We start from the raw sequence: 16,505 nt of genomic DNA, 5'->3' as shown, positions 1-16,505 counted from the left end.
TTTTCTGCTGTTATTCGTAGCATAAACGCTGACAATATATAGGTTTTTACTGCTACTTAAGACTAATTTTATGATAGAGTACTCGAGTATCAGATTTGCGGAGGAGGATGGGTGCCTCACTATTTCATATGGGATGTCCTTCTTAATAATTATTGCTGTTCCGCCCCCTCGAGTCGAGTTTGGTCTATCATTCCGTATAATGTTATAATTATCGAAAAAAATCTTGTGCTTCGAATTAAGCTTGGTCTCCGATATTAGAGTAACGTCGTGGTTGTGCGTTTGGAGAAACTGAAGAAGTTCCAATCTTCTATAGTTGGCCACCATTGAATTCACATTGATGGCGGTGATACTAATTCCGTTGACAGTGAAGCGAGCGTTACTCATTAGAGATTGAAAACAGAGAATTCAGGATATACTCGATTTTTTCTGTGTTGGATGCAATTTGCTCCGCTAAAGCCTTAAGTTGGGCCAAAACTGTTGTAGCAAAGTCATTCTTGTGCTCTGATGACCGATCGAGGGGTGGTGTTGCAGCATAGCTGGCAGCTTGTGAGGATTTAGGCTGGAGGGCTGAAAAACCTTTAGGCAGCACACGAACTGGCAGTTGGGACGGCATGTTCCGCTGGAATGGTCGGCTATGGGTGGTGCGGTTTGGCCTTGGTTGTGTCGTCTCAGTTCTTGGGTGAATAGACTTAGCAATGTCGTTAATGATACGTGCAGTTGTCGTTGACTTTTTTGCAATGGCCTCTCTTTTCTTGCTGAGAGCAACCTTAACGAAGGAGCAGCCCTTATAAGAGGCAGGGTGCCCCTTCTGCCCACAATTTGCGCATTTCAAAACAGATCGGTTATCCTGTGCCACAATAGCGCATTTGCCTGGCTCATGTGACTGGGCACACTTAACGCAGCGGAAGTTCAGATGACAATTATTGCTGGCGTGATCTAGCCTCTGACACTTTCTGCATTGAAAGAGTGTTGGTTTCTTATGTTCGATTTTAATGCGTTGGTACGCCAAGGTCTTGACTTTAAAAAGTTCTGCTGTCACACTATCGTGTGAAATCTGCACCAGAAAGTGGAATCTTTCAGGCTGGGACTTATCAAAGATGAATTTTGTGACATTGATAACTTTTATGTTTGGAAGCTGCAGGTCAACAATTTCCTGCTTAACCTCATCACAGCTAAAGCTCCCCATTTGACAAGTACAGATTTGGGTTTGAGGCCCTTAGGAGCATACGTGTAAAATTGAATCTCCTTTTGAAGCAATTACTTGGCTATGGATTGGTGATGATCGAGACTGTGTGTATAGATAGAATGCTGTTCACTGTTTGTCTCGCGAATTGCAAAGGCATTTTTGGGAATGCCTAACGATGATATCGTGCTTATGAGCGTTTTAATGTCAGAACGCTCTGTGTGGATGGGTGGAGGTTTAGCTGTTTTTGCTCTCACCCTTGTCGATGGCTCATGACTAGCAGTGATGTCTTCCAAATCTGCGTCACTAAATTCCACTAGTGGTTGGAAGCTATTGGTCTCTATACCAGTATTGGTTGGTCTATTGGGGATGATATTTCGCTTGGTAGTCTTCTTTGGTTTTTCCCAGCCGTCCGTCGGTAAGGATGCAGGTTGGCTATTGAGAATACTTTGCGATGCCACCGCAAGCGGCGGTTGGGTCGCGGACCTCCTTGTTACTTTCAGGTTAGGGATAACCGTAGAGGCTGGCTGCCGAGGCTCGTTTTCTTTGGCATATTGCTTATACATCCTGTCCAGCTGCAGAGAGTTCAGTTTGGGTGTTTTCGGCCCCCTTGAGGTAAAAAGTGATCCTTGGGAGCTTCCGAAGTGGGGACTCTCAGGCGATATGCTTCGTTTCGAACCCTGCGCCGAAAGGGCGTCCATTGGGCTCGATCCGCGCGAAGTAGGATTTCGCAGCGAAATGGGGCCCGAATTGCCTCCCACACACTCGGGACACACTGGAGATTCACTTGACACCACTAGCACACTTTAACTTCAGAGACTTAGGCATAAATGCTTGCAGAAACTAAAAAAAAAAGACACGAGGCTAACGGGCTTGCGTGCACGCACACGCGACCGGATGTTGCCAGTCCGTATTTGGGGGTACCAACTGCACAAACCTGATGCAGTCTGGTACCCCGTGGCGAAGGTAGAACCCCACGGAACCTCTCGGAGTGTTTATGGCTTTCGACCCTCGAAGCGGTTGGACATCATTATAATACCCAGGAAGAAGTGAGAAATGCTCAGTTTCCACATTTCTCATCAGATTTTTGCAGAAACGACGGTAATCGATTCCTTGTGTTTCTCCGATAAAGAAAACACCAAGAACGACGCAATTCGGACCACAATGAAGAAAATAAGAAGAAGGGGGGACGCGATTCGCCGCGGCGGCGGATCGCGTCTTGGAAATCTTACCTTAAGAAAAGTAGTCGTAAAAATGTATATCCAGGCGCATTACTCCATTGTTAAGTTACAAAAGTACCAGTTAATTAAATCATAAATAATACTCACCAAATAATCAGGTGGAATGTCAAAAGCGACTTTTTTATCTCCTTTGGGCACATAAACTGGTTCAGCTGGGCGATCAAATAGGTATAGAATGCCCGTTTTATCGTTCTCCATATTAACTTATTTGTTTCTATACAGTTTATTAATTTATAGTCTAAATTAACGGTAAACCAAATATTGCTACCAATAGGTAGCTATCTTAAATTCTCAAAGAAGTGATTTCCTTAAGAAAATTAGTTACGAAATAGTAGTTCAACAAGTACAACTCATAAAGTACGACTATGACTCACTAGAAAACGAAATGGTAAAAGATGTTTGGACCTTGGGAATTAATAACGTTTTAAGAAAAAAATTTCTCGATGTCAGTTTTATAAGAGTGTTCAGGATGTAGCGGTTTATTCGTAGACCACAAAATCCTTAGCAATGCTTTAAAATAATCAGCAGTAAAAGGCCATGGTATTGTCTTATCTATGGTTATAACAGAATCCTATACTTCGTTCTTCCTGTTTTTATCGGAAATGTATTACGATTAGGTGTCAGTCATTAGATTACAAATATTTGTCGCAGGCTTGATTCGAAACCAATGTTGTGTTAACCGTTTAACAGAATTATTATTAAATTATTATTAAAATATGGTAATATTATGTTGTAATTTTTTTTCAAATATTCCTGCCACAGACCAAAGATGCAAAATTATGTGAAATATACCAATCATTATACTAAAGAATAATGAATGCATGTATATCCCTGATTTATCACCAGTTAACAAGTTCATTCGAGGCATATACATTTTTTCAATAACGACCAAAATTATTATTCTTGAGTCAATGGATAGAAACCCTTCAATATATATATATATGACAAATAGGTAACTTACACCGTACATTATAGTTATGGATATATATAACAGAGTCTTGAAAAGAGCCAACAGATTCAAAAGAAAGGCCAACATCTCCAATATACTTATTACTTACATATTCGCTCGACAGATATGTAATTGGATTAACTGGATACCCCGTGGTGTGTAATCTAAGTAGAAATAAGAGAAATGATCTCACGAGAAACACACTGGAAGTGATAATTAGTGATTTTTACGGAACTTGGGTATTTAGTAATTCTTAAATATAAATTTTACACGTATTTGAACCGAAAAAATGATAATTGTCTTAGTATTAATTAATAATTTACAATAACTCCCTTACAATCTAAAATACATAATATACATATACATAATATATTTACAATAAGTCCCTTACAATCTAAAATACATAATATACATATACATACTAGAAACGCTGTCAGATTTATTCTACATATATTTAATTCTAACATCATACGTAGCATACGCACACGCACACATACACATATTCACGAACGCACGCACAAGAAAGAGAGAAAAAGATTAATGCAATTTATACATATTTATTCAGTTTAGCAACACCAATTCGGAGCGCAGCGCCAAGTATTTTGAATAAAATGTTTATTCGTATTAAAATATTTATTTGTATAAAGATATATCTGCTTAATATTATTTAACACACTTTTTTCTTTGTATAAATAGCCATTGTTATAATTGGCGCAATTTTTTTATATCATTAATTTTGTAAAGCTATTAATTTACGACAATGTTTTAAATGGGATTCTTTTTTATGGGTTAATTAAAATGTCCGTGATATGAGTAATGGAATGAACACTATGTATGAACACAGCATTTTAGCTGTGTATATGAAGTTGTGTCATTTTGTATTTGTATTTTTTGTTTTCCTGTGTGTTTCTAACACACAGGATGGCGTTTCAAGCATTTCGCTTATATTGCCCAACGAACGATAGTCATTTTTCCTTCTTCCCTCCTCTCTCCTTCGGGTCCCAGCAGCAGCGACAGGTGATGGTCACCCATCTTTCCCCAGTACGCCGCCCCGTGATGTTTAACTTCGGTGATCTTACGGGAACCGGTGTTTCCATCACGGCCATGGCCGCTGGTAATTGTGTCATCTTAAGGGGGCCGTCTCCGCGGGCCTTTGAATGTGTGAGTACGCTCACACAAGCTAGGAAAAGCGTGCACGTATACGCGTGTAGTAAGCAAATCGTAAATTACAACTTTCGTCCTGGAATCGGCACGAAGGAAGTTTTTGCGGGTACAGTTGCCTTCAGTAGACATCTGTGCAGGGTGGTCTGGTGCGTTTGAACGCTAATAAGCACCCCACTTTGAAATAATAATGAATTTATGACTCGAAAACTGTCCGAATGAAGCTTCAAGGCTTCTCCGTTGGTGGCGCTAATGGTGCACTGCAGCCATGTAGCACCAGCGTGACGTGTAGGCAGGGCCGACGCGAGGTTAGCTGGCGCCCTTGTGCAAAAAAATTTTTGTTGTCCCCAATTTTTTGCACTTGTTTTCTACTTAATATGTTTAAAAGAATTACATTTATATTTAGTTTATGTGAGGTGTTAGATTCCTTTATTATTAAGCGTACGATCTAGTTTTTTTAGCGTACCATTCGGCTGGCGCCCTTGTGCGGCGCATGGTTCCAACGGGCCTGCGTATACGCGATGTAGTAAGCAAACCGTAAATTACAACTTTCGTCCTGGAATCGGCACGGTGGACGTTTTTGCGGGTTTAGTTGCCTTCGGTAGACTTTCGTGCAGGGTGGTCTGGTCCGTTTGAACGCTAATAAGCACCGTACGTTGAAATAATAATGAATTTATGAATCGTGTACTCAGGACAGCCCGAAAAATGACAGAATGAAGCTTCAAGGTTTCTCCGTCACCGGCGTTGATGGTATATTCGTGCCTTGTACCATCAAAACCGGTGGAAGTCCAATCTAGCCGATAAATGTAGGAAAGACATAGTTGCCGAGACGTATCGAGAGTCGAATCGCGCTGTTGCCGCATTTCCCCTATCAATATTTTTCCATCAAGGAGGCTTGAATGAATCACGGCGAAGCAGTTGGAGAACAGAGATGGGCAAAGATAATATCTGGATAAAGTCAAATAAAAGATACTACAGTATTGTCTCATGGAACGAGAGCGAGCAAGAGGCACTGAAAGCGAGCGAGGGTGGTGCGAGATAGACGACGAGATGTTGTTTGTCTCGCTCCGTCTTTCGGACGCCTGACACTCGTTCCATCTCGCTCCCCCTATCAGCTAAAAAGAAGCGAGAAACGAACACTGAGAATTAGGGCTCTGCTCGCGATACGAGCTCAACGCCGCGCTGGTCCCGACCAGCGAGGATTTGGGCTGTTCGGCGGCGCACAGTGGGGCATTTGGGGTCGAAACACGGCACTAAGTCCTTTTACAAAAATATCGCTAAACTGCAAATTTTCTTTTACAGGTAGTTGATTGCAGGTATTATGATTGTTTTTCATATTCATTAATTTTTAACGCGACTACACGGTTTCGAAGAAGAGAACCACGAAACTCTTCAGAATTTGTATTGTTGTTTATAGTATTATTGTTTGCTTAATTCAACTAATTTTTGGTGGAATTAAGTGTTGAGGTATGTATTTGAAGTGTACCAAATTTGATTTTGATATCCCTGATATTTTTGGAATTATATCTTACTGAATGTCCCAATTTTCATTGTTTATTTTTAACGGGAGTTCAAACGAGGTAGTTAGAGGGACGAGAAGGGGTCTATGACGCTTTTTTTTTACAAAAATGCCTTTCCTGCCATTGAAATTCAAAGTAACTGAAGTCTTTTTACATGTGAAAGATGCGGAACTTTTTCCTATGTACAGTGTGCACGATATTGTCGGCAATTTGTAAAAAAGTACTATGACCCATTAAATAAACAAATTTCATTAATTTTTCTGTACCAATAGGATCACAAGCATACGTCCTAACTGAATGAAATGGAAAAATTAACGATAAATATATGATTTGGGTGAGAAAATGTTTTGTGCTGTGTTTCGACCCGAAATGCCCCACTCTGCGGCAACTTGTAATCTCGGTTGGAGAGGCGTACAATGTTGATAAAATGTAAAATGTCACGTTTTCAATATTCAGTAACATACTGCTGAGATTTTCCACATTAAAATGAATTCAAATGCGGTATAAATCGGATTATTTCTAGAACTGTACTAGATAATTAAATATAAATGCGAATCATTTCTAATCTAATAATGCTAAAAATAATCCGATTTATACCGTGTTTAAATTCATTTTCATCTGGAAAATCTCAGCAGTATGTTACTGAAACGTTCATGTCGATACAATAGAAAATGAGAAAATTTTACATTCCATTGAAACAAAGAAAATGAACAATCATTGATCAATTAGAAATAATATATATTTAAATATTTAATAATGAATAAAAATTTAAAAATTATTAATAATAATAGGGTTGCCGCCGCCGCCCCCACGGCCGTACTTTAATTGTTTCAGCTCCTTCTTCATCTGAAACAGTACCATAAAAATTACATCTTCTAGTTCTACGCCTACATATGAGCCGTTATTTCTTAAACTGGTATAAGTCCATTTATTCATACATTGGGATATTTAAGGGTATGCTTTTGAATCAACAAAATATTCGCATCCGTAAATCAAATCGGTTAATGTTTTTAAAACTATAAACTTGTGTAATTTTATTATGGAATAATAATCAATAAAAATGTTAAAGAAAATAAACGATTTTTTAGCTACAGATCGACTTATACCACTTTCAATAATAATACAGTATTGTCTCCGTATGTGTTCGGTTTGGTGCACACGATACGGGTTTGTTGCTATGTATCTCCACCACTTCTGTGTCACTCTTGCCCGGCGAAGGCGAGAGCGAGATGGAACGAGAGCGAGCGAGAGCCACTGAAAGCGAGCGAGGACGGTACGAGATAGACGACGGGATGATGTTTTATCTCGCTCCGTCTTTCGGACGCCTGACACTCCGTCTTTTGCGTTCGCGGCCGTCGCGCAGGCAAAGCGTTCCATCTCGCTCCCCCCTTCGGCCAGGAAGAAGCGAGAAACGAACACTCGGAATTAGAGATCTGTTCACGACAGGAGCTCAACGCCGGCCCGACCAGCGAACACTTACGGAGATAATACTGTACACACACATAATTTCAACATAACTTACTTTTGCTAGAGCTTTTTCCAATTTTTCCTCCCTATTCTGATTCTTCTCCTCCTTCTTCTCCTTCTCCCCCCCCTCCACTTCCCCCCGACGGGGTCGGGACCGTATCTTTCATCTGGAAATGAAATGTTGAATGTATTATTTTTGGCAAATAGTAAGATGGTACAGCGTGATTCTCTCGCTAGAGTCCTCAAAGACAATAGTCTAAGAGCTGGATAGATAGGGGTCAACGTAACTCGATGCAGTCATAGTTCTTATTGTTGGATTAGTGTTGCCGAATGCGAAAGCCCCGTCTGCCGAGTCAGTCCGGAGAACTAACGCGGGGGTGAACGGTCAAACAGGTAAAATTTGCAGCATAATGAACGTCATTCTTGCTTTTCTGAAATTTCATATACTTATTGTTTACGCATAATGAACGATATGCAAAATGGCAGACCACCAAGTGGGGATAAGACGTTGGCAGATTTAAGAAGATCCTAAAGTTGAGGGTATTAACTCGCTTTCTAAATTATTCGTTATAGTTTTATTTATTCCGTTGTTAAAAGTCGGTAGAGTCGAGAAGGTTTTTCTCGAGTCCCGGTCTGTAATCGACTGACTTTCCGTCCCGTGGAAAGTCCCCTCTGGTCCTTTTGGGAAAACTCCTAAGGACCCCGATGCCAATTTATGATGTTTATGGCGTCGCACTGGTCGGGCCCATCGATGAAAAGCGCGATACGTGGCTTGCGCGCTAGTGCAAGGGAGAAATATACATTTGTTTCTCCTTTGCCCTAGTGGGACCGCCGTCGGCCGCATATTGGAACGGCAGCCGCCTTTAGGGCCCACTTGGTGGTCTGCCATTTTGCATATCGTTCATTAAATGCGTAAACAATAAGTATATGAAATTTCAGAACAGCAAGAATGACGTTATTATGCTGCAAAATTTTACCTGTTTGACCGCCCACCCCCGCGTTAGTTCTCCGGACTGACTCGGCAGATGGGGATTTCGCATTCGGCAACACTAATCCAACAATAAGAACTGTGACTGCATCGAGTCACGTTGACCCCTATATAGCCAGCTCTCGATCTCCAATGCCACCAATAAACCGTGCCTCGCTGAGTTACGTGGAAGTGACGAATTCCACGTTCTGCATTTCTCAACAGATCTTTGCGAAAATGGCGTCAATCGATGTCGTGCCGATGAAAATGGTACCACGCTAACTTCGTTAAAAATAGTCCGAATTACACGACATGATTTTAATCGGGAGAATGCCAGGAATGCATTGGTATCACTGCAATATCGATGCAATGAAGAATAAAGAATTTTTTAATACACCGTAATGAATCTCGTCGCGAGCTTCGACGTCCACGAAACTCAGCGAGGCGCGGCTTACTGGCGGCATCGCGTTTGAATACTCTAGGCAGAAAGTCACTCTGTATAATAGTATACAATATAATACTTACATTTTGTGAATTCTGCATCGTCTCTATCGCTCTAGAGTTCGTGAGCCAACTGTTGCTTGCCACGCAACAAGTCCTTGGGCAGACTTATTTGTGGAGGGGGCTACAGGAGCCTTGGTTGCGTGTGCGTGACTGATGCGTGCGCAGTTTACGCAACACAACCACCGCTCCTGTAGGTGTTCCCCTCCATCAGTGGCACCTCGACCACCCGATCCCTGGTTATTTAGGAGCCCGGCGACTATCTTCACAATTTCTTAGAATTCTTTATTCCAGAGTGAGAGAATCCGCGGATATACTACGGTATGACCCAACCAACGGAATGAACTGAAATTTTGAGGGGTTGGGCGGGAGGTGGGGAGACCCTCTAATATAAAATTTCAGCTGCGGATATTTCTTAGTTTCTGAGATATTAATAAAAAATTTTCGGCATAATACATTGAAATCTACCTATGTATACAGACGTTACTAACACAACCATCTTCTTCGTTTCACAGTCGACGATACAATGTACGATATAGACCTCATCGCGCGATGCTTGTAACTGCATCAGTTTTTATTCCCAATACAGTACAGTAATACTAGAGTATTTCCAAAGTCACATCGGTTCGCTGTCGTGCTTTCCGCGCCCCGCGCACTGGTCTAGCTCCAACCGGTGGCCGATCGAGACGAAACTTGCCGAGTATTACGAGGGGTATTACAAAATTTCAAAAGTGGAAAATGGCGGGGGAGGGGCAGGAGGGCTCACGGGTAGGGAGGCCTCCACCAACGTAAATAAATTTCCAAAATAAATTAACAATTTTTTTTTTAATATTTCGGAAACGAAATATTAAAGAATACCCGAAGCTACAATTTTAGATTTAGGGTTCACACCCCCTCCCCACCCCACACCCAAACCTCATCTCGATCGGCCACTGGTGCCATTCGGAAGAATATCCTTTATTCGTTGCATTTATTCGAATAAAACTTTCGAATTAAAAAAAAGGTAATTATGCAGAACTGGTGTTTCCTCATCGATTTCATTTATTTTTGGATATGTTGCCGGGGATATGATTCTGAACAACTTTTTCCTATACATGTTACCGCCGCTCGACCTTCGTTGCCGAGATATTTGCCAGAAACTATCGGTATAATCCGACCATTGTTATATAGTCTGTTGAAAACCTTAGTGTTAACTTAGTTTAGTAAGCGCTAGTAACTGTAAGCCCTTTGTTCATATAGTTCTTCTGTAACTATGGGATTGTCTGTCCCGGATAATAAAATAATATAATAATAATGCCGATAGTTTCTGGCAAATATCTCGGCAACGAAGGTCGAGCGGTGGTAACATGTATAGGAAAAAGTTGTTCAGAATCATGTCCCCGGCAACATATCCAAAAATAATTGAAATCGATGAGGAAACACCAGTTCTGCATAATTACCTTTTTTTTTTATTCGAAAGTTTTATTCGAAAGTTTTATCTCTCACTTTCGAACAAAGAATTCTAAGAAATTGAGGAGATAGTCGCCGGGCTCCTCAATAACCAGGGATCGGCGGGGCTCGAGGTACCACTGATGGAGGGGAACATCTACAGGAACGGTGGTTGTGTTGCGTAAACTGCGCATGCATCAGTCACGCGCACGTAACCAACTCCTTCGGATTCACGTTTCACGTTCACGGTTCGCGTTTACGTTTTTTGTAACGGGCAGTAGGATTTTGAGTTGTGTTGCGTTGTGTTTGTGTTTTTGTTGTGTTTGTTGGTTTAGTGTGGAATGAGTGACACTCTAAATGTGAATATGCAGGATGTGGAAGAAGATATGGACAATAATTCTCCGTTTCGTCCACGAAAATTACGCCCGTCCGCAAGTTGATTTTCGAAACGGAAAGTACATCGCCAAAAGAGAAGATCTTCAGCCCTTCGGAAGAAACAAGAAAACGAAAAAACGGCAGACTACACTGCCGTAGGACATTCAGAAGAAGTGGCCGAGGAACGTATGGTAGAGGAACCATCAACATCCGATGGACAAAATCATACGTACCAAGAGATAATGCACTCGCCATCCGATGAAGACACTGATATGGCCAGTTTGGGAGAAACTGAAGAGGCGCTTCAAGAATTTGATGTTGAAAGTAACGAAGAAGAAAACTTCGTTATAGAAAAAGTTGCGAAGAACGAGTCGCAAGAGCAATCGCGTCTCCTAAATAGCAACGATGTAATGAATTTTCAAAATGTGCTTGCTCAATTGCAGAAAATAGGTAAACATGCAAAACATAGGGAAGACTGCGGCATTGAACACCTACGAATAACTGGTGTGAAACGGTGTGGCTTCAAGAGCATCTTCAGCGTAATGTGCACTTTATGCCATTACAAAGCTGAAATCCACAATCAATCGAACGAAGCCGAAGAAGTGGATAGCAATCAGGGCGCCGTTAATGCAACAATTTTATGTGGAGGCAGTTATGCTCAGTTGGAACACACTTTTGCAGGAGTGAACATACGTTGCATGTCGAAGAAAGAATTCGTGAAGAATCAAGATGAATTCGTCAAGTCCGCAATTGCCGCTGCAGAAGAAGAGATGTTAGCAGCGGCTGAAGAAGAAAAACGTTTGGCGATTGAAAGAGGCGACGTTCTTCCCGGGTCAGGGACCCCTCACATCCCCGTTGTGGCCGACGGAAGCTGGATGAAGAGATCCTACCGCAGTGGATGTTACGATTCTGCGTCTGGAGTCGGCGTGATTGTTGGCTGTCACACGAAAAAAGTTTGCAGAATTTGTCGGATTGCTGCGAAAAACGAGAAAGAACCCCGAAAGCACACATGTTTCAAAAACTGGAAAACATCTCGAGCATCGACTGCTATGGAAAGCGATGCTATAGTAGAAGGATTCAACACTAGCGTAGAAAAACGTGGGCTCGTTTATTCTACACTGATTGCTGATGGGGACAGTAGCGTGTATAAGAAGATTATTGATGCGGACCCATATAAGAGACAGATTCGTGTAAAAAAGATTGAATGCACGAATCATTTGTTGCGGAACTTTTGCACAAAAATGAAAGCGATTGTAAAAAAGACCACATCTGGACCATTGAGACAAACTGTGGAAAGTAGCATTCGCCGGATGCGCACGGACATCGTGAAAGCCGCAAAGTTTAGATACAATCAGAATGTATCAATCGACGAGAGAACGAAGAATTTGTATGGCGACATACAGAATGTTCCAAGCCACGTGTTTAGTGAACACGCTGAGTGTGCAAGACTAGAATATTTCTGCGATGGAAAGAATAAAGAGAATGAGAAAAACATCGTTCCAGACTTGATGAAAATTGGAGTGTACCAGGACGTGAAAGAAATACTTCGTCCACTATTAGCTCATGCGGAGAGCTTACTCTATAATACTACTAATAACGCTGTGGAAAGTTTGAACGGACTAATTGCCAAGTACACTGGCGGAAAAAGATTAAATTTCGCCGAAAGAAGATCTTATACAGGGAGATGTGCTGCTGCTGTCGTGGAGTACAACAGTAACTAAGTGCACTCGCGATTGGATGCGGTTATGAAGAAGAAAACGCCCGAGGTTGTGCCCCAAATGGAAGAAAAGAAAAAGAAAGAAAAGGAAAAGAAAGCTGCAAAACAGAAGGAAACGAAGGCTGCGCGATATGTACGCAAGCATTTGCCCTCGCAGAAAGATTGTGATTATGGACAAAATGCACAGAAGCCAGACATGCCATCCGAAATGTATGAACTGGAGCGGGAAAAGCATATGCAAATGCTCAGTGACTGGCAAGAGAAAAGACATGCCATTGAAGATGAAACAATCGGACAAGCAAAGAACCGCAAATGGTTGCAGTACAGGTCCAAATTGTTGACAGCATCCAATTTTGGACAAGTGTGCCGTCGCCGACCTGACACGCTTTGCGCAAATACAGTAAAATCAATTCTTTATCCGAAGATAATTAGTGCACCCGCGGTGGAATACGGGAAAGAATGCGAGAATATTGCTCGCGAAGAATTGAAGAAGCAATATACAGATATTGCGGAATGTGGATTTTTCATCGACAGCTGCATCGCCTTCTTAGGAGCTTCACCGGATGGAATCATCGGTCAAGAGGGTATTTTGGAAATCAAATGCCCCAAATCAGCGGAGAACTTTACGCCTGAAGAAGCTATTGAACAAGTTCCCGCTGTCCGGCGCATGTTCACGCGTAACGCAGGTATTTCAATAAGTAAAACGCATCACTATTTTTGTCAAATACAAGGCCAGTTACACATTACTGACAGAAAGTACTGTATATTTTGCCTTTGGACCCCGAAAGGGTTGAAATCTATAAAAGTAGAGAGAGATGATGCGTTTTGGAAAAGAGAAATGGAGCCAAAACTTGTTCAATTTTATTTAGAATGCATGCTACCCGAATTAATAGATAGTCGGCACAATAGGTGCATGACTATTCGGGAGCCACAATTTATTCTAGCAGAGAGAGCGAAAGAAAAACCGAAAAGCTTGAAAAAGCGAAAAAGGTCTCCCTCCAGAAATAATGAAACTATTATAACGGCCCGGCGTCGCACCGCGTTGTAAAGCGCGGTACCACTGACCCCGTCAGTGGTGACAAGTGCCAGCGATGGCACTTTTACTCGCGGATCATATGATCACGCGAGTCGATCGACGCCGCCGTCACTTCCCCAAAGAAGTGAAGAAGAAAATAATAAATTTAATTCACCCTTTAATTTTTTCAGACACATTTCTAAGTTCACAGTGGAGCTGTTACTTTTTGACCCGTCGGGTAACCGGCTACCCGGAACAACTTCAAGCCATTGAATGTGGTATTGTTCGATCATTTTTAGCTAATATCAAACAATACCATAGACAATAAAGCATTCAATTCCTTGAAGTTGTTTCGGGTAGCCGAGTACCCGACGGGTAAAAAAGTAACAGCTCTAGTTCACAGGAGCAGACAGACGGAATCCGGCTCGATCAAATGCGCCAGGTTGATTCACACGGGCCTCGCAGGTATACATGATGTTCGACGAATTATTGAAACAAATTTTTACTTTTATATAAAACTTACAGAAATGTCTGCGATCATTTGTTACAGGCGGATTCTTTACCAAATTACTGCAAACATGGTTTATGGGACAGTAATGTCAGGACAAATGGAATGATAAGTACCATATTTCAGGTAAAGTTTAACAGCGTATACATCTACAGTAAAATTTTGTACGTTTACAAAACTACAATTAAGTATTTCCTAATGAACTTCATAATGTGTTACAGATCCACACTGCCTATGTCATCTTTCGGTACGAGCGACCTAAGAAAATTGTAGGAAGACCGTCAAAGAATAAGAGGAAATACACCAAATGAGAGAAGATAATATTATTACAGTATTGTCTCGTTAGCGGATCGCTGATCCGGATCGGTGTTGAACAGTCAGTGTGAACAGAGGCCTAATTCCGAGTATTCGTTTCTCGCTTCTTTCTGGCCGAAGTGGGGAGCGAGATGGGACGCTTTGCGTGCGCGACAGGCGCGAACGTAAAGGACGGAGTGTCACGGCGTCCGAAAGACGGAGCGAGAAAAACATCAACGCGTCGCGTCTGCTCGCGCCCGTTCTCGCTCGGTTTCAGTCGTGGGCATAGCGAAAAGTCCACATCGTGTACACCTAAGATGGGCATTATCTAGATAATCGAGTAACTTTTATTCGAACCGTCGAATAAGATTTTCATCTTCAGCGCGAAGGCTTCGAATAAAAGTCGAATAAACTACGGATAAAGATGAAAACCTTATTCGACGGTTCGAATGAAAGTTCCGCGAATAAAAAAATTATCTTCCGCTGCCGAATAAATTCACTTCGAATAAATTTATTTATCCGCGATGTTTCGAATAAAGATAAATCGTGTTATTCGAAGTTGCGAATAACGAATAAACGTAAAGTATCTTTTATTCGAGTTTATCTAGATATTATCTTTGCCCATCTCTGGTGTACACCAAACCGAGCCGCTAACGAGACAATACTGTATTCTTAAAAAAATATATACTTTTTTATCTGTAATTGTCCATTTCAAAGGGGCGAAAGCTTGAATGTCGAATTTCAATTCTCCAATGAAATTGGATTGATTTATTGTAATGACTATAACTTGATTAGAAACAAAAAATATATAAAAAAATGTTCTGTTAAACGATTTTGTCAAAAAGGCACTAACAACTAAAAAATACTTCTAGTGTTGTGCTACAATTTCGATGGTGTTTTTCAACTTTAAATAAAAACGTGGTTCAGGATATTTCATAACAGAATATGAATCAATTTAGTATAGCCTCAAGTGTCGAAATGAATTTGTTGCGAGATATCCTGCTCCACGATTTTATGTGAAAATACACCATCGAAATTGTAGTATAAGAAAATAATTATTTTTTACTTTTTAATGCATTTTTCATAAAATCGTTTATTATAAATTTTTTAATATACTTTTTCTAGTTTTTAGTGTTTGTGGATTTACATTACTCTTATTGCTGTACGCAGTTTAACAGTTTGCTTGAAGAATGGTTGATTTATTGTTATGGGTTATTATTTATTGGTGACTAGGTAATTTTTTCACCCACTCGGAGTTTTTTCATAATTTTGTATTGTCAACCAAACTACGCACCTCTGCAAAGTTTCGAGGGAATTGGATGGTTGGAAGTGGTTTAAAATTGAGTTTCCACATTTGAATCAAACAAACAAACAAACAGAGGATCGTAGCTAAATAAAATCGTTTAATGGGACATTCCCAAATATCAGTATTGTTAGTACTGAACTCTGGTTTATATTGATAAATTTTTTCAACCGTGGAATAACAATTCTGAAGAAAACCATGTACAAAAATATTATTGAAACAGACAATTTTTGTTGATATAAAAGATAATTTGATGTATAGTTAGATGAAAAAAAGCGGCATATGTTTTTAGAAGAATTACAGCATTCATAAATTTCATTACGATCGGCATGTTACACTTCGGTGATGTACCTTATTCAAATTGTATGCTTTGAATTTGCACATTGATTATACAAAGTATTGCATCGTTCTATGTATAAATAAATACTAAATTAGTATTGTTTCATTGACATGTTTCCGAACTTCACTACTCAACTTCTCTATCTTTCAATAGTGCTATCCTCCTTTACGTTCAGCGAGGCTCTGATGCTAGACGCAGGAATTGGCGGGCTCCAGCTACAGCTGATGCACGAGGAAACACCTACAGCGGTGGTTATGTGTGCGTGACTGACGCACCGCAGTTCCCCACACATAACCACCGCTCCTGTCGATGTTCCCCCCTCCATCAGCGGTACATGGAGCCCGGCGATCGCTGCCTAGACGCAGCTCTCGTGCCGTATTCCTCCAAGCTTCTCAATAGAAGGAGCTGTGGCAACAGCGCGGCAGAGACGGAGACAACAGAACATGCGGCAACTATGCTGTCAAAAATTCGTCTACGTAGAGTACCGGTAGATGTCACCATTGTACAACTTCTTTTTACCGACCGCAGTAGTTTCA

The 16,505-nt window shown here is 41.0% G+C and overlaps 2 protein-coding genes across 2 annotated transcripts in view; one reads left to right on the top strand and one right to left on the bottom strand.

Moving 5' to 3' along the window:
- LOC143373927 (phenoloxidase 1-like) overlaps nt 1-2,833 on the bottom strand; it is a 54,403-nt gene extending 51,570 nt beyond the window's left edge. The window contains exon 1 of the mRNA XM_076821649.1: nt 2,512-2,833. Within this exon, the coding sequence (XP_076677764.1) occupies nt 2,512-2,622 (111 nt within the window). The 5' untranslated portion in view covers nt 2,623-2,833. The remainder of the gene's footprint in view (nt 1-2,511) is intronic.
- Nucleotides 2,834-12,493: 9,660 nt separating this feature from the next.
- LOC143373946 (uncharacterized) lies at nt 12,494-13,867 on the top strand. The gene is made up of 2 exons (XM_076821701.1): nt 12,494-13,195; nt 13,716-13,867. The coding sequence occupies exons 1-2, from the start codon at nt 12,538-12,540 to the stop codon at nt 13,850-13,852; spliced, it is 795 nt and encodes a 264-aa protein (XP_076677816.1). The 5' UTR covers nt 12,494-12,537; the 3' UTR covers nt 13,853-13,867.
- Nucleotides 13,868-16,505: the final 2,638 nt, after the last annotated feature.

The sequence above is a fragment of the Andrena cerasifolii genome, chromosome 10 (genome assembly GCF_050908995.1).
Source record: "Andrena cerasifolii isolate SP2316 chromosome 10, iyAndCera1_principal, whole genome shotgun sequence".
Classification (NCBI taxonomy): domain Eukaryota; kingdom Metazoa; phylum Arthropoda; class Insecta; order Hymenoptera; family Andrenidae; genus Andrena; species Andrena cerasifolii.
The sequence above is the reverse complement of the archived record's forward strand: the minus strand, read 5'-3'. Positions and strand labels throughout refer to the sequence as shown.

Excerpts from the sequence above, each read along its gene's own strand:
- LOC143373946 (XM_076821701.1), top strand. The coding sequence starts at position 12,538 with ATGAAGAAGAAAACGCCCGAGGTTGTGCCCCAAATGGAAGAAAAGAAA. Across the intron at positions 13,196-13,715 it reads CATGTTCACGCGTAACGCAG|ACACATTTCTAAGTTCACAG; the intron begins GTATTTCAATAA and ends TAATTTTTTCAG.